At 36.8% G+C, this 24,301-nt stretch overlaps 2 protein-coding genes across 6 annotated transcripts in view; both read left to right on the forward strand.

The window, feature by feature from the left end:
• The first annotated feature begins 4,933 nt into the window (after positions 1–4,933).
• NUDT12 (nudix hydrolase 12) lies at positions 4,934–17,042 on the forward strand. Of its 5 annotated transcripts, none has more exons than XM_030003785.2 (7): positions 4,934–5,261; positions 6,208–6,421; positions 9,065–9,660; positions 10,521–10,688; positions 12,470–12,583; positions 14,095–14,294; positions 15,598–17,042. In XM_030003785.2, the coding sequence occupies exons 2-7, from the start codon at positions 6,216–6,218 to the stop codon at positions 15,706–15,708; spliced, it is 1,395 nt and encodes a 464-aa protein (XP_029859645.1). In that variant the 5' UTR covers positions 4,934–5,261; positions 6,208–6,215; the 3' UTR covers positions 15,709–17,042. The 5 variants fall into 5 exon arrangements, with proteins under 5 accessions (XP_029859645.1, XP_029859647.1, XP_029859646.1 ...); XM_030003787.1 differs by lacking the exon at positions 4,934–5,261 and adding an exon at positions 5,512–5,561; XM_030003786.1 differs by lacking the exon at positions 4,934–5,261 and adding an exon at positions 5,514–5,567.
• A 2,233-nt stretch (positions 17,043–19,275) lies between these two features.
• LOC115337191 overlaps positions 19,276–24,301 on the forward strand; it is a 44,981-nt gene continuing 39,955 nt past the window's right edge. The window contains exons 1-2 of the mRNA XM_030005302.2: positions 19,276–19,567; positions 20,539–20,621. The gene's annotated coding sequence lies outside the window, so the exon portion shown is untranslated. The remainder of the gene's footprint in view (positions 19,568–20,538; positions 20,622–24,301) is intronic.

Below are 24,301 nucleotides of genomic sequence, written 5' to 3' on the forward strand. Positions count from 1 at the left end.
GTGATTTACCAGCTGCCCCGGCCCGTACCTTTACAGGCTCCCTCTGTGAAACATACCGTTTGGTCCGCGGCTTCAGGAGGTCGTTGTCTGCCTCCGCAGTGAGCGGCTGGCAGCGGAGGCTCCTCCGAGGAAAGTACTCAGGGCGCGCCAAGGGGCGTCCGCTCCGCAGTCGGTCCCGCAGCCGAGCAGAGAGTCTCCTGGCTGGCTCGCCAAATTGACGTGCAGAAACGGACTCCACAATCAGTGAGATTGTAAAGTAGGTATGTTCATTTAGTGCTGGGCAGCACGGGGGGTAGTCCCACCAAAGTCGTGCGCACCTGACGCGGCAGTTCGCTTCAAATTTATACAGTCAAGTGTTACATATACATGAAGTTTCGCAATACGCCTATACATCGGCATGATCTAGCCCCGCTTCATATTAAAATTAGTTCCAAAAGTCACAAGGCTGGTCTTGGCTGGTTTTTGGGGTGGACTGCTGCTTCTTATCACGGACTATCTCCTGCCCCAGCCAGCCTCAACAATGCAAACGTTAAGCATCACTTCTCATCCTCTTGGGCCAACAATGCAAACGTTAAGCACCATTTCTCATCCTCTTGGGCCACTCTACCTCTATTGAAATTTCTTTGACTTCATTATAAGCTAGATAATTATTAAACAGTTCTTATCTACATCCATATATCTACTGTATCTACTAAGGTTCCTTTGGCTCCCCGTTTCAGACTCAGTAAAGTCAAAGCCTATACTGGCCAGTATTTATTTATTACAAAATTCAAGAATCACGGCACACCGAAGTCCAGCACCACTTTGACCTTTCCAGTGAGCTTTACTTAGATGTTGAATACATCAAAGGAAAAAACAGATTTTAAAGCAAGTTACCATTGCATGTTTTAATTCTAAAGAACCATTAAATTGCTCTTAGAAAATTCAGCTCAGTGATTAAATAAAGTTCTACATATTCACAAGAATTTTTAACATTTTACCCAGCACAATAACTAAACCTGTTAGCATAATTAAAACATTTTCAAACTCAGGAGTTGGTATGTTATGATCATTTAAAATTCCCATTCAGTTTTTTATTATAGTTACTGATATTTAAAACAAGGCACTACATTATTTTTGCAATGATGCACTGGGAGATGGCACAAATTCCACTTAAGGAATCATGCAATTGGGGACTGTTGACATGATGTCAAGACATGGAGAATGTACCCTCCCATCAGCAAGAAAGAAGTTGCTTCCTTTAATTATTTATTTCTGAACATACATTCCCAGCCTTCTGCAATACTCCTCATGATTCAAAAATTACACTGCCCTTGAGTAATAGGTTAGTACATGTAAGCAGCACAGGAACACCATAGCACAATCCCTGGTATTTAAAATATTGTCATTTGTGTGGTACACAAATTTGGAAAAGGCACATGGTGGGGAACGGGACACACAAAATTTGAAATCTCAACCACTATGCCGAAAAAATAAGTGTCCTACAGAGCCTATGCTGTGGAAAGTCACCGGCTATACTCTGACCATACTAGCAGTTCACACAGAACACACAATGCTGATCTGGTGAGGAACCACCTGTCTGGTGTGGACTTTCGGGTGAATATATGTTGAAATTACAAGCAAAACAAATTTAAATGGACAAAAATAACACTTTTTGACAAAATACTCTTCACTAGGAAATGCACTGCACAGTAACAAAAATGAGCACACAGAGAATGGGGCAGGACGCAGTTTGGTTCTGAAGTTATTTAACAGTAGCATTTATAGCTCAAAGGCATCAAAATCTCAAACTATTTCTATATTTCCACATAATTTTAATCACATGCTTAGAAAAGACGACCCTTCTACCTACAGCTCTAACAAAGATTAAAACCAAGATTAAAACCAATACATGTTTATATGTATCTCCAGCTAAATCTCTGTTTCTAAAACAAAAACTTGATGAGTGGCCACATTAAACCTTCTGAGATCCACATTTAAAAACAAGCTAACAAGCAATCATTTTATTTGGTATTTGAAAACATAGTGAACAATTTAAATAAGACATTAAAACAGACATAAGATTTTACTGTAGCAGTATCACTATTGTATTTTGACCTCTCAAATACTACCTTCTCTTTTTTTTTTTTTTTTTAACATACGAGAAAGCATGTGGGGAAGAATGGAAAAAAAACCCATGCTGTACAACTTTTAGTGTAATAATTAATATGAACTCATTACATAAATTACATTTTCTAAAGAATGCAAACTTTGCTCTATTTCAAGGTGATTTTTTTTCCAAAATGGAATACAAAAGAAGCAAAAAAAAAAAATACTTAGTCACCTTGTACTGTACTTCTGGAACAGGTACAGAACTCTGGGAAAATTAAGAACAAGAACTCTTCTGTCCAAATATCTTATCATTCAAGAAGAAAATCATGTTTCATATTCTGCAGATTGAAAAAGCCTTCAGTAATACTAAAGCTGATACAATCCCTTTACATTTGGAAAACACGGAGGAAAAAAAAAAAAAGAAACTTTGAAGTTCACCAAAGCAATTCCTTCAAAGTGACTCTTCCTTCAAGGAGGCAGAGACAGAAGTTTCTGTAGGATCCAACATAAACATAATTCATATGGTCAAAACTCACTGAAGGCAAATTAGGGGAGACCAAAAAAGGGGAAGCAGGAGCATTCTGATAGCAATAATACCCTAATTGCACAAACAAGATTTCACATGCCTTACAGATACAATACAAAGTCTACATACGTTTTGTTCAGGAGTTTAAAGGAAACAATCTTCCACACATCTAGCTGATACTGAAGTCAGCGTCATGCTAAAGGAGATAACTTGAAACCCATATACACACAGAAAAATTCTAAGGCAGAAAAATGAAAGTTCTAGCAATACTGAAAAGTACCACTGATTTTTTTAGCCTATTACAAGAAAAAAGCCTAATGAAGTAATTAAATGCTGGAGTATGAAACAGTTTAGTTAGATGCTTATCTGAAACTCCATTTCACCTTGTACGTGCCCATGCCATAGATAAAGGTACTGTCAGAAGCACCACCAAAGATAATAAAAGCCTCCTCAAACCATACCTAATCTTTTCGTCTATAGCATTTGTTTCACCATGTAGCAGGATCTAGTAACTTACTGACTAGTGCTACAGTACCAGATTTTTTGTATATATATAGACTATACATAAGCAACTTCCATACATGTCATTATCTTGAATGTGAATGTTAAAGAGATGGCACATACCTTTCTCATAGAAGCTTCAAGTGATACACTTCGTTTCGAATCCCAAAACACATCTTTCAGCTTAGTCTCCCTCCTAGTATGCTGTCTAGGATTTAGAATGCTTTCTTTTTTCTTGAGTTTTACACACAAGGAAAACAAGTTTCAAAGCTGTTAACAGGATACCATGAGTTAGTCAAGTAAAGAACACAAAGACTGTGCTAGCCCACCTAAGAAATGTAGGAGTTCATTACACAGATCGGGATGTAAGGCTGAGTTGTCATAACTTCATAAGTGGCAGATTTAAGACATTACTAAGAAGATAAGAAGTAGAATTGTGCCTTTGTCTATTAAAAGCATAAAGCTATCTTCTTCTTCAGCTATTAATTGTCACAGGAAGAAAAAAATTACTTTGGGCATTAGCTATTGAAGGGCTGGCGGCACCCCTTCACCAGGTGGAAACAATTGCTTACAGGTACATGACCCAAATCACTGAGCACATGGCTGGTTTCCAGCTGAGTGAATAAAACTAAAATCACATCCCTTACCTTTTTCATTTTTTCCTATCTGAAAGAATACTATTATCAATTCTTCATGCACATTCACTGGTTTGCATCTGCATTGATTCTAAGGGGAGTTTTCTCTCACATGGCTGACCCTCTGCTCAGGAAGCTTTAATAAGAGTACAGAAATTAAGAACACCAACCATGGACTTTAAAACTTGCTTATTGAGGACTTATAAAGACCACACAATACATGCATAAACTTTGTACTGCCTATTATCTTCAACAAACCACTTACTATGATGTATGAAGGCCCTATTTTAAAAGTGACTATCTAAAAAAAATTTAGAACTGCACATGCTGCAAAAAATAACAACATACATAAACTTTATAACTTAGAAAAATAATTACTTACAACTTACGAGTTTTAAAAATTAAGGCTAGGTTAAGTTTTCCTATCCATGAGTACATGAGATACAGCAATCACATGTGCCATTACTGGGATTGACAGGACCCAGTCACAATTTCTCTCCTCCTCTTCACTCAATACCAGAAATATATGGCACTATGGTAATGTATGGATTTGTGAATTTAAAGTACCACGAACAAAAGCTGTCCAGGTCTTCCGGTTTTGAAGATATGTGGTGTTGAAGAAATCTGAAGATGTGAATCTTCTTAACTCAGAAATTCCAAAGACAAGTAAAAAGAAACTCCAATACTTTTATGTTTTCAAGTTACAGGATTTTAAAACTTTAGTGTTTCTTATTCTCTGAAACTTCAAGGCCGACATCAGGACTTTAGACTACCTGGGGCTGCACTAAGGTTTGCCACTTGGGTAACAATTTTTGTAAAGCAAGCACAAAGCTTGTTAAGTACTCCCCAGAGGCAAACACACTGGAACAGTCCCATGCTCATTTTTCTAGGACTGGTATAGCCTCCATTTCCTCAAGCTTTTCTTAGGCTAACAGCACACACTTTTAATGAAACTATCTTCTGGCCTGTATCATCATTCCAACTTCCCTGCTGACTCATCTCCCCTGCCACGACATCTCATTTGCTCCACTTTTCTCACAAGCACTTGCATATTCTATAGCTACCTGGCTTTGCCTTCTACTAGCACAGTGAAGCAAAGCTAAAAAACAGTTTGTTTGCTTTCTAGAACCACAAAGGCTCCCGCCTGAAAGACAAAATGGCTGCTTGCACTTTAACCTGCCCAACACGTTGGCCCAGCTGCCAGCAGCACTCAGGTAATGGCCGGCGACTCCCACCAGCGGTCGCTTGCCGCTCCTCCCTCGCCGCGGCCCTGCCCGCTGCCCGCGGGAAGACGGCGGCAGTGAAGGCCGACGGCCGCTGCAAGGACCGGGGGCTGCAGTACCGCCCACAGCCAGGCACCGGGGCGGGCCTTCCGGCCGGCCGCCGCTCGCCGCACACCCCCGGACACCGAGCGCAACCCGCTCCCCTGCGCGGCACCACGGCGGTGGAGGAGCGTACGGAGCCCGGTTCCCCGCGGAGGCTGCGCTGCGCCGCCCCGGCCACTCATGGTAACGGGGCCCCCTGCGGGTGCCGGGAGCGGCGCCACCAGCCAAGCCCGCGGCTCACGCGCGGCCCTGGACCCTGCGCGAAGGCTCCCCCCGGGAGCGCTGCTCCCCGCAGGCCCGAGACAGCCCGCCCGGTACCGCACCTCGGTGGAAGCCAGCAGCTCATCCGCTCCGCCGGAATGGGGGCGGGGCGGCCGGTTTGCGCCTGCGCGGCGGGCGGTTTGCGCCTGCGCGGCAGCTGCCCCGGGGCAGCGCGTTCGGGGGCGGGGCCAGGCAGTCGGGCGCGTGGAGCGCCGCTGCCAGGTGGTGGCTGCGTCGCGTGCGGTGGAGAAAGTGTGCGTGTGTCTGTATCTTTGGGAAGTGACCGTGGGGCGGGAACGACCGAATATATAAGCTTTCGTTGTCGTGCGAGGGTGCCAGCAGCGGCCCCGGCGGACCTGCCCCGGGGCGGAGGGGTGCCCGCCCGCCGGAGGCGTAGCAGCAGTTGCTGGAGTGATCTGTCCCTGCTTGGCGGAGTCCCTCAGCCTGCAAAGGGACTTGCCCTCTTGAGATTATTTTTCATTGTTTCCAAAGCATCTGAGACTCATTTCTGGGAGTGGAGTTCTGTACTGTTCTGTCGTGTGTGTGTGTGTTCAATCGGGAAACCAGAACGTGTTTTTCACATTCAAAGAAGCTTCATTTTCATAGCAAAATCTTCCTCTCCTTAAGCGTCTTTAAAACTGGTCTTCATTATTAGGTTGAAATTTCACTATATTTGGAGATGTGTGCGACTAGCATTTGGTTGGGAATAACAATGTCATACTAATTATAAGAATTTGACAGTTATGTCCATAGTTTTGGTGATAATGTTTGTTATCTGTATAGCATTAAACTTAACTCTTTTACTTAAGTCCTTTTACTAATGGTGGATATGTTTTGAGGCATTTTTGTTTTCCTTTTTTTAACGTAGTTGGCACAATGACAGACTTTCAGAAGAACCTCTGTCAGGACATGATTTCTCAGCTGCATAATTTTGCTGCTGTTGGAGATGCAGCCAAACTGAAAGCATTGCTCAGTCGTTCTCCATCACTTGTCAATGCGGTTGCAGATAATGGCTGGACAGCCCTGATGTATGGTGCCAGAAATGGACACCTTGAGGTTGTGCAGATTCTTCTTGAAGAAGGGTAAGCTGTTTAGTAGATCCCATTGAAGAGCTCTAACCTCAATCCCTTTCTGCCCATTTCAGCTTGATCTCAGAGAAGTAAATTTACCTGACAGATAGTGGCAGAATTTTCAGGGTTAAAACTCAGAAAAATATACTGTGTGTCTGTTTATAACTGGATTCTGCTATTGCATCATGCTTTCCATATGTGCTAAGAAACTCTTTAAAAGTTATGAGCATCTCTAAAATTTTTCCTTTGATCTTCAAGGATATATTGTCACTCGTCTCAGAGACCAACAGAATAGGACAAAGATTGTATCCCATTCCAACCACTGTACTGACTATGAATTTGGTATATTTGATTGTTTCACTTAGACTTTTGTGTCTAAACTTTATTTGTAATCCACCCGAATCTATATTACAGTGCAGAATGTTTGCTGACCTACTAACTGTTAAGGACGACATGACAGACACATCTTTAACAAAGTTACTGATTGATGAATTTAATTTGTCTATTTTTTTGGACAATTCACTTCCTCCTTCTTCCTTGGGCTGTCATGTTATTTTTTTCATTCAGTATGACACCAAGCATGTTCATTGCTTGTCAGAAACTTGCTATCATATTTGTTGTCTATCTTCAAGTCAACCATTATAGTTCTAGTTTTTCAGGACACTCAGAAAAGCAAAGAATGCTTCAAAGTTCTCCTTGACACCCCAGAGAAGATTATTCTGAGGCCTGAATAAAGTCAGGCTCCAAATATTTCGAATGGAAAACATTTCAGACTGAAGGGTGAGAGTCAGGTGTTGCAGTTCAACTGAGCTCTACATTAATCGAATGCAGCCTGTTCATTTCTGCACCCCTAATGACAGATCCAAGCAAGTTTAGTTCATTCATTAGTGGTTATGAGTAATCTCAGGCACAGCATTCTGCAGCCTGCAGTGATCATCTGACCCTTTTTTTTTTTTTCAGTCCTACCCAGATGCTCTGCCCTCTGCTGGGACTCAGCATGCAGCATCAGATGAACAGCTCTTTTGTACTGTACTCAGTACATTCCAGCATGTAGAGGAGTATCTGAGTGCCAGATTTTGTGGTTTGAAATCATCTGTATATCGAGGAATCTTTTGAGATTTTGGGGAATTTACCAGTTTGGTAAATAGGATAACAGTTTTTTTAAGTTATGCACCCTGTAAAAAAAGATTGAATAGCCACTTGTAAATGTCCTTTTCAGGGCTGTTCCCTTAGGCAATTGAATGTAGGTCCTGAGGTGATACTGAGGCCTCATTGGTCTCCTTTTAGTTAGTACTTAGTCATAATAATCATTTGGACAAATACAGTTGTGGATATATAAACATGAATGCCTATGAAGGTAATGTTACATAACATTCCAGAGACTTGTCTTGGAAAGCTAGTCAGGTTTTGTTTATATTCATCCATGTTTGAGAAAAGCTACAGGAAATGTTTGTAGACTGGAAAAAAAGATCTTCATGATCTAAAGAGTTCAGGCCACTGTTGTGGATGCTGAATAACAGCCTGATCACAGCCTGCATGTACCTGAGCAGATAGAAGGGGGAAGACAAAATCAGAACAAAATTCAGTGGCAGAGAGATAGGACGTTAAGTCAGAAATTAGGCAAGATTTTGTCTAAAGAAGACTTAATCTTTGAAGATAAATGGGCAACAGTATTTTTTGAGCACCAAACACTTGTAAATTAAGTTTTGAATGCTTTTCTAAAATATACGTAAACTCCCTCAAAAACTACTGAGGTTAATATAAAATCTCAAGTAAAAACAGTCTTGCCTGTAGTACAGTTACCTGTATATCAGCAACATGAATATACTGGCATCTTCTGGTTTCAAAAACCGATGAGTCTGGCCCCACATCTACTGCATAATTTGTAGTTACAGTGAAATTTCTGGTTTACTTACCCACTTGAGTTAAAATTGACAAAAAATGAAAGTGCATTATTTTTGACCTCCCAATCAATCCCAATCTATTTCAGATTATTTTTTTTTCTGTTAATATTTAAATATATATCATAAGGCAGTGTTTCCTCATCTGTGTAATTTTGCAGACATTTTGGTAACAAAGAGATCCCGACAGTGACCAGCTCCACAGTTGTAAGGGTGCTACTTCTCTCACTAAGCAAAGGCTGTATTCTTGATTCTTATTTAATGGTAAATATTTTATTGTAAATGTTTTGATGCTGCTTTCAGTAGCTTCTAGAAAGTAATGCTAGTTAAACTGCTTATTTTTTCAGTACTGGTTATTCAGTAGAGACCTGTAGCCTGGCTTTCCAAGTTGTTTCTGAAAATGATCTTGAGCCTTTTTTTTTTTTCTTTTTTTTTTTTTCATGATACAATGGGTGGTATTTTAATTAATTCATTGTTGTTGTAGTACTGTATGAACCTTGGTAAGTGATAATCTGGGTTGGGTCAACAAAAACGTGGAATCTGGACTTAGCAAAAGAAAATGAAATATGATTATTTTCATTACCGTAATGCTAAGTATTTAGCCTAAAGAGTGCGCCAGTATAGACAGGGTGTCTAAAAGTTCTTGCACCTTAATAATACCACATGTATAAGCTGTAAGTAAGACTAATACACAATCAGGACTCTTCCTAAATATATTTACCTTGGTAACCACTGTTCTTTTCTGTTTCTCTAGGTGTGACAGGTCCATCGTTAATAAATCAAGGCAGACAGCTCTGGACATTGCTAAATTTTGGGGGTACAAGCACATAGCTAATTTGTTGGCTAATGTGAAGGGTGGGCAGAGACCTAATTTTCTGTCAAATGAAGTGAAAGAATATGAAAATTATTTTGGCTTGACACTTCTGGACAGAAGGAGTGATAAAAGAACAGATTCCAAGTGGCTAAGCAAAAAACAAAGCCATCCAACTACAGTATACATCCTCTTCTCAAATTTAAGTCCTTTAGTTACTTTGGGTGGGGGAATAGAGAGCTCCCAGCAGCCAGAAATAAAGCTTTGTAGGCTGTACTACAAGGATGTGGAGCAGTGCGTGAACCAAACTGAAGAAAGCACCTTGATTTTTCTTGGAGTTGAACTTCAGTTCCACGTGAACCTGCTGGCTGCTTGCAATGGAAGAGTTCTGCAAGGAGAGGAAGAGGATGGGTTAGTTGCTTGGTTTGCTCTTAGCATAGATTCTGCTTCTGCTGAGACATTTAAACAGAAGCATGAGGACTGTTACTTTCTTCACCCACCAGTGCCAGCACTACTGCAGCTACCTGAAAAAGAAGCTGGTAAGATGCGTAAAATACAGCAGTTATCAAATGTGTAATCAGAAAGATATGCTTTGGGCTTCACTGAGGTACAATGCAAGGACAGACCACTGCACTTTAATTTTAAAAGCCTGTCAGTGGTTTTGTGAAGAATTTTGTGTGTAAGAACATGTGCGATTGCAAAGGGCTAACATCTACAATGGCAAGTATTAGACTGTAAAATCTATTGGTCATCACGGGTTTATAAATGGTATTATTTAAATATTAATGCATGCAAATTAATGTTCTAAAACAAAGAAAAAAATCTGTCATTACTGAGTTTTCATTACAAGAAATGAAACTAAGTCCGTAATAAAAGTGTGTTGGTACTCACCTGAGAAGGAAGGTCAGGATCCCAATGTGAATGAATGTCATTATGGACATGTTGTTAACAACTGCTGTTGTAACAATTTTGCTTTTCCACAAGGATAAAGGGCAAGCTTGACTTATACCTGGAGTTTAAATGGAACAATGCATTATTATGTCAATACCTGTAGTAGCCCTAGAATGGTCATCTGGAAAAGGTATGATATATAGTTCTGGCCCTTTGCCCAAAGTAATTTCTGTGAGAAACAGGATAAATTGTTCTGGATGAATTTGTTTCTGAATGCATAAATTGGTCTGTAGCTACATAGTACTGTGTTCTAATGCATGTGCTGTGCTACAAAAGAAAAGATCTGAATAACTCATATTGCTCAGCTTCTCATGTAGCAGATTACAATGCAAGCCATAGACTTACTTTGATTTTTATGTTGAACTTTACTACTTCCTTTTTCTACACTGTTAAAAGTTTACATGAATTAGTATTTGATTTTTTGTATTTTCAATGTATTCTTTTAAAGGAGTAGTAGCCCAGGCTAGATCTGTTCTATCATGGCACAACCGCTACAGATTCTGCCCAACATGTGGGAGTGCAACCAAGATTGAAGAAGGGGGTTACAAGAAAACTTGCTTAAAAGAAGATTGTCCCAGTCTCCAAGGTGTTCACAACTCATCATATCCAAGAGTTGGTGAGAATATTATGGGATAAACTTGGTCAAAAGTGGCTTTTTTTGTACTGTTATATACATGTAAATCAGTTTCTTTTTAGTTACTTCAGCTGCTTGCTTCTGTTCCAGGTCTTACATACTTGTTTCTCCCCAGAGTATGTGTGTCTCAGCTCTATTTAGGATTAAATAGTTCAGGTTTCTCTTTCTTGCAATAATCTGTGACAAAGAATTGCTGTGACAATACCAATCTTTATTGCAATGGAGTAATATCAACATAAATAAGATATTAACAATACAAAGGGTCACATTTTCCTTTTTTTTTTCCTGCATGTTATTTTCTCACCTTCTGCAAGATATCTGAGCATGAAATAGCTCTGCATCAAATTTGGCCCTGTATAAAATTTCTGATATAGTGCTCATTTTCCCATAGTGCCACTTTGACTGTATTAGCCATCTTCACTGGTTTTCACTATTCATTGTCAGTCGCAAACTGCCAGGCCTATTTCTACTCAGAATATAAGCTTGAACAGACAGTCTTCTATAGCTCCTTTTGTTCATGTGTTACAAAGGAAGTGTACTATGTTATTGATGGGAAAACAAAGGAGGGAAAAAGACTTACCCTTTCCCTGGATTATCTGGGGACTCTTTGATCCTTTCCATCCCCTACTCTGTCCTCCCTTCTGCAGTTGTAGTTCTGGATGTTTTATGTGTGTTGTAATTCTGAATTTCTTGTTCTCTTACATGCTCTAGATACACCGTTGTAGTAATCAAAGCAATTCCGCCATATTATTCTGTCTTATGGACTATAGTGAAACTTGCTAAAATACTAGTGGCTGTTTCTTTACACTCTCTAGTACAAAAAACTTACAGAAGGAATGAGATTATATAGGATAGACTGATGAACCAGTGTTTTCTACTGATGCGTTTCTCTGAAGAAAGTTTACAGACAGCAACACTGCATGTTATACGCTGTGCCATGTGGCAGATGCCTTTGAGCAGGACAACAATCTTTGAAATTATTGTTTATAGAGAGATACTGGTGTTTTAGACAAAAAAAAAAAAACCAACATGAAAAACAATAGCAATAGAAAAAATACATAAAGGCAGAGGTAGATAGAAAAAATTAAAACCAAACCATTTAGATAAATATTTAAGAGCTAGATAACAATAAAAAAGGGGAAAAGATCATAGATGAACAGTGTGCAGAAAGGCATGACCAAAAGAATGATACCAATAGGAGAAAATATTAGGCAAGAAAGAAAAAGATACATAAAATGACCAGACATGAGAAAGTAAATCAAAGTGTGACATCAGATGATAGCAGTCAACAAAGTCATAAGTGGAAAGTTTAGTCAGTAGTTACATTGTAACTAGAGTATCTGCCTCTTCTTTGGTATTTCATTCAAAAGTACATTCTTCAGACCTGTGTGTGTAGAGGACGTGATAGTAAATCGTTTTTGCTGCAGAAATTACTGCTATCTCTGGGATGCATAGCTAGGTTAGTATTGCTGATACTCTTAACAGATTGTGTGCTTTGGTTGCAGGTAATTTATGTCCTGCTTTTCAAGCCTTGGCTGGTAAAGCCATGTATGTTGCAAAGCAAAATGAAAGGCTATCTTGAAAGGGAAAAAAAAAGGTGAAATAAAATAACAGCTTTCTCTGGGCATCTACACAATTCTGATTTCAGTCACTTAAAGGTATCTTATTTGTATTTACATGCACTGGTATTGAACAGGCTGAAATTTATTGCTGCTTTTAAGTCCCTCAAATGTTGAAATATATTCCTTTCATGTCCCTTATAGATCCTGTTGTGATAATGCAAGTCATCCATCCAGATGGGAACCACTGTCTTTTAGGTAGGGAGAAGAGATTTCCCCCAGGAATGTTCACCTGTCTTGCTGGATTTATAGAACCTGGTGAGTAATTTCATTTTCCCTTACCGAATTATTTTTCTCACATATCAGTATTGTACATTGAAAATAATATAGAAATATGTTCAGTGTTATGTCAAATAAATGTTTTTACTTCTTGTTAGATAAGTTGTTACAATAAATACGCCTGTTCTATACTTTCCTGCAGCTGATTTATTAAAAAGGCAAAAAGCAACTTGAATAAATATAATTTAAAATAGTTTTCTCATCATGCACTCTTACATGACATATTTAAGTGAAAAAGCATTTTGAAACACATATAAGGTCCTTTCTTTGGTGATACTTAGCAAGGGATTTTAGCATAGGAAAAATAAGAGTTAAAGGATAGCTTAAAGTTTACATAAATTTAAGTATATGATTACATGTTTAGGGCCTGATTGATTATGTGGAAGATAAGCAAAAATTATGTAATTTCAAAGGAAAAGTAAAGAGATATTTTGCTAGCTATGTTCAGCAATAATAGTTGGAATTACTTATAATTATTAGTAGCTGCAGAACAATTTGTAAAACATTCTTATATTGGGAATACATCTTAATCACCAGTGAAATTATATTGCGTAACTATATTCAGTAACTGTGTGCAGGTGAAATACAGTGACAGCATGAATATTCAGGTATCATTTGAAAAAAGTCAGAATGTTTATTTCTTCACTCCTTTCTTCTGCTAGCGTTATTACTTTCTGATACTGAATTCAAGTATATAAACTGAAATTTAAGAGTAGCTGAACTTATCATCAGCTTCTAATCAGCTGAACATAGCTGAACTAAAACTTCTGTCTCTGATGCATGGACTGTCTGCTTTAATGAACGTGTAATCAGTGGTTACAACACAGTACATGTATGTATATGTAAGCCTATGACCATCAACACTCCACATATAGATCTAGCAGTTTTTTATGAATATGGAAGTAAAGCTTTCCATTGCACTTTAAGTTTGGAGAATTGTCTGTATGTGTTAAGACAGTGAAGAATGAGTCAGGCGAAGTGAATAATACAATGCAGAAATGTGTGCAAATCTTTTTAAGTCTCTATTTTCTTACTATTGTAATTTTAAATATTGATTTTCAAGTTGTATTACATGCTGTTACAATCATAATGAAAATCTAAAAATTAACACAGTGCTTCTTCTAAATGAACAGATCAGCATTTCAAAAGTAATTAAAGGAACAATGTATTTCCTACACAATATTTTACATTTTAGCTGTGGTAATAATAGTTTGCATGTATGATAAATAATCAACTGAGGAAATAAATATTATGATGGAGAAATTATCATACTTTATTTTCAGAGTTCCATTTTGCTTTGGTGGCTAGTTTTACCTTATTAGACTTGTGCATCTTGTGCTTAAGGTCTGTGCCCTGATCTGTGAACTAGATCTCTATAGATAATTGTCTTGGGCAGTTTCAAATCTTTTGAGTCAGTTTCAAGATTACAGGATGTAATCGTTGCTTGGAGTATTTACATCAGCTGCCTGTTCTTTGCCCTATTTGATTAGGTGAAACGATAGAAGATGCTGTTCGAAGAGAAGTAGAAGAGGAGGCTGGAGTCAAAGTTGGCCATGTTCAGTATGTCTCTTGTCAGCCATGGCCAATGCCCTCCTCCCTAATGATTGGCTGCTTAGCTGTTGCAGTGTCTACAGAAATCAAAGTTGACAAGAATGAAATAGAGGATGCCCGCTGGTTCACTAGAGAACAGGTAAAGTTCAATTTAATTTCCTTCTTGTATTGATTAGTTTGTGACTGTATCGGTTCTGGCATACATAGATACTTGTTTTTTTCAGCAAGTTGAATGAGCATGTATACTCTCCATATTATCATACTAAAATTGCATTATACTGTAATTGTAGATTACACACAACCAGAGAAAAGCAGATAGTCAGTAATTTCTGAGTCACTTGCAAGCCTATTTTATGACATTTTTGCCAGTTAGCTCTTCACCTTTTCCTTTTGAGAGATATCCAAGTTATAGTTATTTTAACCCACTTACTTAGCAAGCCTGTGCTTTTCATTTTGGCAGAAGTATTACTTAATAGCATTCATCATCTGAGTTTCTCCAAACAAGCATGCTACCAGATTTGCTGGGAGGGGGGAGGTTTAGGTGAAAACTCTGGGAATTCATTGGTTTGAACATCTTTTTCCATGCAGTACTATTTTAGTACTCTGGTATTGAATGCAGTTTACTATGCATTAATAGGAAATTCTACACTTAGCTTTCCTGAGTATTTAAAATATAGTCAAATAAAAGAGAGGAAAAGAGGACTTTAACAGAAAGAGAGATTTAAGTTCATGAGTGGAAAAAGGAGAGATTGCTTACACAATGTAGTCTTCACAGTTTTTTCCACATGCTACTTATGAGCTAAACTTTTAATAACACTGTACTTCTGTTTAGCAGTTGCAAGTGTTTTGACTCGGTAAGTCAACTTGAAGGCAAAGTTAGTCATCTACAATCTCAGTGTATTCACAACAACCCTGAGAGCATTTTAAATGAATACAGTTAGTCACATGCGGGTTGGTCTAGAGTTGGAAATGTACTTCAGAAATGTACCAAAATAAAAGTGTGCTTCCATGTTGCTTGCAATTGCTTCAGAAAACCAACAAAACACATTTCCTTCTGCACTACGTGTGGGGGGAAAAGAAAAAGAAAAACCAACCACCAAGAATTTATGGAACAGTGTAGAGCACCATCTGGTGGTCCTTACTGTAAAAAGGCTTCACAAAAACCTTAAATATTATATTAACAGTCAATCTCCGTGGTTGTATTAGAAAGAAGGTTTCCTTTGAGGCACATTTGAGCTAAAAAATGTCAGAATTCACACAGAATCCTGTGTGGGTTTTTTTCTGCATCTGTCTTGGAGAATCTGGTAGTGGCTCTTTAATAGCTATAGTAATGGTAGATTGATAGATCATCATAGTAAGATAATTCCTGCGTTAGTACAATGTTAGATTCCATATAGTTTATAATATTATCTTCTAAAGAAAAAAATCTCTCTTTATTGCAGGTCGTGGAAGTTCTCATTAAAGGAAACCAGCATTCTTTTTTTGTACCACCAAGTCAAGCTATTGCGCACCAGTTGATAAAACATTGGATTAGAATGAATGCTAATCTTTAATTCGAATACTTGATTTCTTTAAGTTAAATTACTTCTTCTAGTGAATGTTAAATTAGGAATACATTAGAAGGAATTGTTTATCCAGTAAACGTCCAACCACGTGAATTTTTAGGCCTTTCCTTTGATTCCTGAGCTAAACTATCCAACCTCTGTAGGTTTTTTCAGATAGGAGTTAGAACTGGACAGCAACCCAGTGACTATCCCAAGCAAGCAACAAATAGGTAAAATTGGTACCTTGTTGTGCACAGGCTCCTTTTTCATTTTAGAGTCAAAATATTATGCTTTTTACTATTATGCTCTTAATGTTTGATTTGGTCTTTCATGTTCCTCACTGGAAGGAGTCACAGCATTACAAAGAGGCCTGACCTTGCTTGCTGTTTGAACTTTGTATTTACATCCTCCTATTTTGTCTTAATTTTTTCTTTCTCATTTTTTCCTATCTCCATTCTTTAAATTCTGCCTGGCAGAAAAATCAACATTCAGTGCTGAAAGTCTTACCAGCAATGGTTATTTTTAAGTTAATAGCATATTTAAATGGTGAATATGTAGTACTTTGTATCTTTTACGGTAATAGCCCTCTAAGCAGAGTATTTACTCCTCCAGTCTGATTTGGCCTGCACTTAGTCAATTGTACGTCTGCCTGAATTTAAAGGTATAACACAATAGTCTGTTTATGAAAAAGGTATTGGAGAAGCATCCCCAAAGCCTAAATATTAGATATTTTTATAAGATAATAATGTACTTACTGACCCTAGGCAGTGAGTTATTTCATTCTCTGGTAATTAAAAATGGAGCTGTAGAGTAATGGAGAAGAAAAGTAGATTAATTAAACAAGACATAATATGTCAAAATATGTACAAAGTTTTTTTATGGAAATGGAGACACTAAGATTGTTACTGCTGTTAAGAATTTTACAGTTGAAAGAAATGTATTAACCCCAGCTGTAAGACTGGAAAAGCAATATATGAATTAAATATTTACTTACATATATTTAATGCTACAGTTCAGATTTGTGCCTTGATTTATTGTTATTGAAAAGAATGTTAACTTAATATTATTTCAATATGGAAAGTTATAAAAGCATACTGGTATTATTATTAATGTCATTATGTAATGGTTCAGTAGTCTCTGATTATGCAGTCATTGCAGTGATATAAAAAGAAATGCAAGTGACCCGAAGGAAATACAATGATAGTCGTAAATATTAACTTATTATCATATGGTGATTTGTGTATTCAGAGTAATTTGAATATTTTTTAATATGTGAATGATGTCAGATTTGTTTCAAAGTTCTCTGCAAACTGGAATCAGTAAAAATGTTTTACAAATTGTAATAGTTGTTTTTTTTCCATCCAGTGTCATACTATGCTCAGCAGCTGGTTTGTTTTTTTTTTTTTTAAGGCAATGCGTATCAACCCTTAAAGCAAGAAGCATTTCTGACAGACTTTGAACAGCTGACAAATCATTACATTGCTTCATTCTCTCCCTTGTTTCAGCTATACCTACAGATAAAGAAAATCAGGTTATCTGTTCTCACCTGGAAATGGGAAGGAAGCATTACACTGCTTCCCTTAAAAATTGCTTTTACAGAGAAGGGGAAGTATGAAAAGCAGTCATAGACTACAGCTACCAGCAGGACTGCATGTTATCAATGGAAATAATCTTTCAAAAAAATTGTGGGACAGAAGAAAGCCTAGTTGCAGGTTGTTCATACAAGTAAAGGAGAACATTGGACAGTATGCAAACAGTGGTGGAATCTAAGCAATGGAAGGCATTTTTAACTATTACTATGATGGTTACACATTAAGAAAGATGAACAAGGAAGGAATGAGGAGCAGATGGAAGAGGGAGGATAAAGCAAAGAGCAAATATAGGTAGCGTAAAGATAAATAATTTATCACATTGAGGTAACTAAAAATACATGTATAAGACCCTTCCTAATATTAGTTTTTCGTGTAGGAAATTATTGTCGGTTGCTGTAGAGATAGGTTTGTAACTGTGAAACTCAGAAGAAAGTATCCATAACCAATACTGATATTAAGAATCAGACAATTTTTTTAATTGAGAATCTGTATAAACAGTATATATCTGCAATTACAATGCTAATAAATAATTTGAAAGATTTAATTTTGCTGCACAAAAAAAGCAGGAAAAGGATAGTTTGAAAAAGAAAACTATTCAATAATCTCTCAGTTTGAGAGTAATGTTTTAATGATCTTTCAGTTCTAATAACTTCTAGTGTTGCCACAATTTTTAATATATATACATTTTTCAAAAGCTAAACTAACCATCTTTTTTAAGCTTTCTTTTCTTTTTTCCCTCCCCAACAGAAGAACCATTCACAGAGAAGATGACAAACACCCCTTTTAAGAAAACTCATTTGATAGTTTTAATCTCTTATTTAAAGTGAAACTTCCTCTGGCTTTTTATTGCTTGATTTGACCTGTTTGTAGGTCATAGGATTGAGTTTTAGTTTGAAAATACCTATGCATAGAAATTTTCTGAAGAATAGTTACTGTTTGCAATTATATATGAAATTTCTAATTGAAGAGCCAAATGCTGTAGATATTTAGCAAGTAGACCAATGTAGAAAAGTGCCAAATTAAATTTAGCAAGAATTAAACAGAATGTAGTGGTTCTGACTGGAATATGGTCAGGGCAACACCTCCATAAGATTTGAGCTGTTTGCCTCATCCAAAAGACTGCAGCTTTGCAAGCAGGCTGTTTCTTGCCCCTAAGTTAATGCAGTACATTAAGAAAATGGTGTTCCTTAAACCACTAAAAATAGAGAGGTTTTGTTCGTGCTGTGTAATAATGATCTTGCTCTCTTCTCCCTTGCTTCTACAATGCTACCAGAGCAAAAAGAGTACTCACTAGATGTAGATGTACAAGGCAGAAAATTCTGGAGACGCCTTTTCTCCCAATTTACCTGTACACTTATGAGAATTAACTCATATTCAGTACAGAATTTGTAAATATTCTGTATTTTATCTGTTTTTTAAATTATAATAATTTACAAATAATACAAATAGTAATTTAATAAAGTAGGAAAACACAGATCTGTTTAAACACAAAACAAAATTGATACTACTAACCACGCTGTAAGCTCATGTGATGTAACGACATCTCATGTAAGTACAACAACAATTATGAGATTTTTACAAACTTTGCGTTGGTCCAATAAGCATTCTTCTTTTATCTTATTTTTCGTATTGGATATGTGTAAACACATGGAAAACAAAATCATTCCAGTATTGATACTACAGCATGAACGTTATATTTTGTGTAGGAATATTGCCAAGTTGGTAAATTATTATCTTGAATTCTACAACATGTGAAGGAAAAAGGGGTGGATGTCAACAGGCTGATTAAAGGTAGACCAGTCATGATGCTTCATGGAATTAAATATACTAATCAGATTCTGAGCTTAGGAGACAAAAATAGAAAAAGAAGTGGAGCAAGACTGTGAACAACATTGCTCCCTCTTTTATCTTTAATTTTAACTAGGTAATCTGATTGATTAAGACTTTTCAGACAAAGCTGACATTTTGAAAAGCCCTGGTAAGTTGAGTTGTTATTTTTCTTATCTGATTTAGCTGTTAAGAGTTAAATAACTAGTAGTCGTTTATTGCTTCAGTGATGGGAAGGATATGTGTATACAGCATATCATTGCTGACTGGGGTTGACAATACAGAAGTGGTTAAGTCCAAAGGAAAAAAAAAATTGAACTTCTTATCCTGTTAAGCCTTAGCAAGACAGCTAGCCCATCCATCATGAGCTTAGAAAAGCAAACTGTTCACAGAGAGTACATAATAGCAAGCAAGTATCTGAGGAAAATGAATATTGGCTTATAGTAACAGTAAGTATAAACTTCTTTTTTCTTTTTTTTTTTCTTTTTTTTTTTTTAAATGACACCTTGTCAGGTAGTATTCTGTAGATACTAATTGTTGTAACTCATCATAGCTTTTATAAAATACAGGATTTCTGCAGGTTTTTTACACAGTAGATAGAGTTTAAAGAATTTCAGTTATAGTTCAGTGTTTAGTTTTCTGAATAAATAATGATAGTTTCCTAAATAGAAGGGATTTTTCACATGGATTTTTGATTGTGAGTACATAAGAATGTTTTCCTAAATGATAAGGATTTCTGAGATGGATTTTTGATTCCTAAGACTGTACCTGTCATCTTATTTTAGCATATAGGGACTTAAAGTTGTAGTAGTGTATAATTGTAGAAGTGAAAGCCTACCTGAATGAACTTCAGTTTGTTATTTGTATTGTCTTTCTGCAACTAATATTTCAGATATAGAATGTGAGGAATGCTATGATAAGATTACAGGATTATTAATCAAGAAGGAATATTACTTATTGTTGAGTAGAGAACCTCACAAACTCAGTTTGCAGCACTTAAATAAGCCTGGATAGTAGGTTTTTTCTCCTACCATTTCATCATCCTGCATACTAAACCACCTTTCGTAAAATACTTTCTTATTTCTCTGTAAGGAGAGAGACATTCTAACACTGGAGCTTTCCCAGTTCAGTGAAGAAACATAGACATTTTCTCAAAACACCTGTTAAAACTAAAAAAGAGCCTATGAAATACTAAACATCCCATTTTTTGTCATTTGAAACCCAAATTACTCCTAATTTATGCATCTTCTGGAGGAAGTGACCCTGGAAACTGCATAGTCAGAAAATACGGTATCTAAGTTTCCCTATTTTAGATGCTGGAAATCAAATCATAGAAGCTAGGATACAGGGGTTTTGCCCTTATTGCATTATATGAGAAATGAAGGATTTTTCTCACTTAATTGTAATTTATATTTTACAGTCACAGGCATTCTCAAAATAAAAGGCTACCTCATTTTCAAAGAAAATTATTATAGTGTACAACTATTGTGCAATTTTCTTCTGGTAAGCTGAGTTTCAAGTATAATCAAAGATTTTGGATTTACATTATTTCTATTACGATGGATGAACAATTCTGAAGCTCAAAAAGTTGAATAATTTGGCTTGACAAAGAATTGTACTTCATTGACAGTAACATCTTTGATTATAGAAATTATATTTCATTATTGGAAATGGTCATGTGTTACAGTGAAGTTTCTACCAATTTCATGACTAATTGCCACGTCACATCTGAAGGGTATCTCACCTGCTGTCATGTTTGATGCTGACAAAGCATGAATTACGTGCCAAAACAGAAACAAATTAAAAGTAACTAAAATGCAGGATTGCACCCTAAATATCAGAATGACAAACTTACTGACAAGAAGAGGGCTAATCCAGCTAACATTCAAATTAGCAGTTTTTCCTTTGGTCTCTAAAACAGGAAGAGTGGAGGTCCAACAATGTAAACAGAAATGGCAATTCATGGGATCTTTTTTTAATATATTTTCAGAAGTTTTGCTGAAGACAAAATTATTTTATCCAGTGTAACACATATAATGCACAATAAAGTATGTTCTCTATGCCAGTTTTTTAAAATATGTTTTTACATACATGATAATAAATACATGAACATCCATTGCATTAAACTGCTAACACTGGAAAAATCTGATCAGGATGTTGAAATATTTGTTATATAGTACTTGTGTTAAAATCATCACATGATCTCTGTATGGACCATTTAGAGCACAGAAACTACCTACTGGTTATCCATTTTGTTGCAGTGGAAAACAGTGCATACATTTAAATGAGGGTAGAAATGAAAAATGTTGATGCAGAAATGAAACACCTCCAGAATATGAAATCAATGCTTATCCTTATTAATACAGAATTTCTTTTTGTTGTGGCAAAAGCTCAAAATAATTAAACAGAAAGCAAGGTTAGCTGAGTAAGTACACACAAGCTTTATAAGAAAATGAGTTTTGTATATGGTTTTGCAGAATTTAAGAATTGAATGCTGAACCTGTGACTTGACTTCTCCCTAAAAAGGCAGAAATGCTTGTGCATATACAGCCCATGATAGCTGAACTATTTTTTACAATGAATTTGCTGGCACTTGCATTCTCAGTTTTCAGTTAAAATAATGTTGAAAACATTTGACTGACTACTACTTTATTAGCCTTTTTTAAAACTAAAGTGAAGAGCACCCTCCCTGCAGGGACGTAACTTTAACATGATGGCAAGAATAGCATACCCACTATTCCTTTAAAAATGATTGGTCAAAACCTATTTAACACTTTGTCTGGTGTCACTTGTTGCTTATAAAAGAGTCCAAAATAATGCAAAATCTAATTACATGGGGTTTGGATTTCCTGAATATTCTCATTTATGGCATAAGTAATGTTCTTAGTTGCTTAGACAGTAGCCTTCTTTGAGAATCGGAACTGCAGAATGTTGACTGGTGTTAGCTATCTTTTCATGATCTGAAAAAGCAAGATCCTGATTTGGTGTGCTTATTAAAAGTCCCACAGCACATTTCATGAAACAAAATGGTTCATCACTGGGTCCTAATAAAATACCTGTTGCAGATTAATTTCGCTTATCCGTGTTTTTCTAAGTGTTTATTTGGGTGCACTTTTCTCATAGCTAATTGGATACTGCTAGATAACTACCAAGTTCCATTCAAACGGAAGCTGATTCTTTGCAGCCTTATAATTCATGTTTTAGTTAATTTGTAAAATGCTTTAGGGTCCTGTTACAGCCCCTGTAAATGGCTGCCTGCTTTGTTTGTTCTAGACATTTTGCAAAGATGTTTTTAAAAACCAGTCTATTCTGGAAAATACATAGACGAAACTATAAATAAATGAAAATAAGAGACATACCAGCTGAGGCAGAGAGTAAGAAACACTACTAAGTCAGGCTTTTTTGATAACATCACTTTTCTTGCATGTCTTTGGCATAGAAGACATTCTTTGGCAACAGTACTGCAGAAATGGGTGTTCAGAAAATATTCAAATAAGGTAATAGTGGGAGCTTGATAAAGAGATTTGGGACCTCTTTGTAAAAAAACGCAAAAATGGAAGGTACTTGATTAAAATTGACGTACTTGAATGAGGTATATAAGAGGTAAATCAATGATGAGCCCCTTTTGCCTGCTTTCTGTATGGAACTACTAAGGCTTTTGTACACAACTCATTCTAATGACATTGTCTCTGTTAAGAGTAAACTATCTGTGGGGCATCTGCCTCAATGCATAAAAGCTAATGCAGGTAATATGCCACAAAACAATCAGTAAGGAAAGTAAAAGGAAGAATTCACAAGGAAAAATCAAGCTTTAAGAATAATTTTATAGGAGGAGGAGGAGAGGAACTAAGCCATGTGAGACTGGGCCAAACATAGTTGGTGACTTCAGGAGCAAAGTCAAAGCAAAGATTAGTATGGAATAGAAGAATATTGTGAAATATGAGACACAATGGAAGTCAATGAGAACAAAATTCAGTGTAGTTAAGGTTATCTAGGGCGATGGAGACAAAAAGTAAGATTCTGTATCCAGAGGGAGGAAGTTAATCAGAAGGATGTGATGCAGTTGAAATGCAGAAGGAAAGAGCAGTAGAAGGTTCTTGTTTCAGAAAGGCTTGTTTGGATATTTTGTGATGCCATTCTTCTATAGTCTGTGAACGGTATAGAATTCAGTGGGGAAGTATTCAGCTGCCACTGAATATATTTATAGCCATGCCTTCTACAACATAAGATACTGAAATTATAAGAAAGAGACTTACCATCTAAAAGGGCAATTAATACTATCCTGAAAGAACATTAAATATTTTGCAAATATATTGTGTCACCACACCATTCCAATTCAACAGTATTAAATATTTTCTCCATACTTTCCTTTCCTCTTTTTAGTTTGTCTTTTCTGCCAGTCGCATCATTACTGTATACATTCACTGAACATGCGTGTTCAGAAAACTTAACACACATGTTTTCACATAAAATCTCCATTATATAAATATATAAAAGTAAAGTAAAGTAACTCCCATATTTTCGGTTTTACTTCCAACCAGCATTTTTTAAGGCAACTTTTCCTGCCTAACAAGATGATCTCAGAGGCATATGTCAGAAAAATATTTTGTTGCCTTTATTATCACAAAGCTTGTCATCACCTGCATTATCCTGGAAGAAATACTATTATGAATGTTGTTCACAGTGAAAATGAACACGTTCTAGACAGAGCTTTAACTGTATTTCTGGTGGAGAGTGTTCTTTCACTCAAAACGAGGAAGTTGTTATTCTAAGCTAACCCAAGCACTGCTGTCTGTAGTGAGAGTAACCTGTCACATAGAGCACTATGTCAGTGGATGTTGGCTTCCACCCAGTGAACTGCTGAGTGCCTCTATTCTCATCTAAGCTAATTGGACTAGTGTTCATCTAGTGTCCAGCAGTGGACAGAATAGTCCCTAATGCAGGGTCTTACCCTGAAGTCCTGATGCATACAACTAATCCTTACTCAAGTCAATGGGTCTACTCATGTGACTAGGATTGAAGATGATGAGATTCCTAATTCTTTTAGCACATCTCAGCTGTAGGACCAGCAAAGCAAGAATAGACAAAGACAATGCAAGGAAAACATACGGAAATGTAGTAGCGACAGCAAAACTATTTGCATCGTAAAGGTTCTTTCCAATGTTTACCTGAAAATTAAGATA

The sequence above is a fragment of the Aquila chrysaetos genome, chromosome Z (genome assembly GCF_900496995.4).
Source record: "Aquila chrysaetos chrysaetos chromosome Z, bAquChr1.4, whole genome shotgun sequence".
NCBI lineage: Eukaryota > Metazoa > Chordata > Aves > Accipitriformes > Accipitridae > Aquila > Aquila chrysaetos.

Coding starts and splice junctions, on each gene's coding strand:
- NUDT12 (XM_030003785.2), top strand. CDS start 6,216: ATGACAGACTTTCAGAAGAACCTCTGTCAGGACATGATTTCTCAGCTG. Junction 6,422..9,064: donor CAGATTCTTCTTGAAGAAGG/GTAAGCTGTTTA, acceptor CTGTTTCTCTAG/GTGTGACAGGTCCATCGTTA. Junction 9,661..10,520: donor GCTACCTGAAAAAGAAGCTG/GTAAGATGCGTA, acceptor ATTCTTTTAAAG/GAGTAGTAGCCCAGGCTAGA.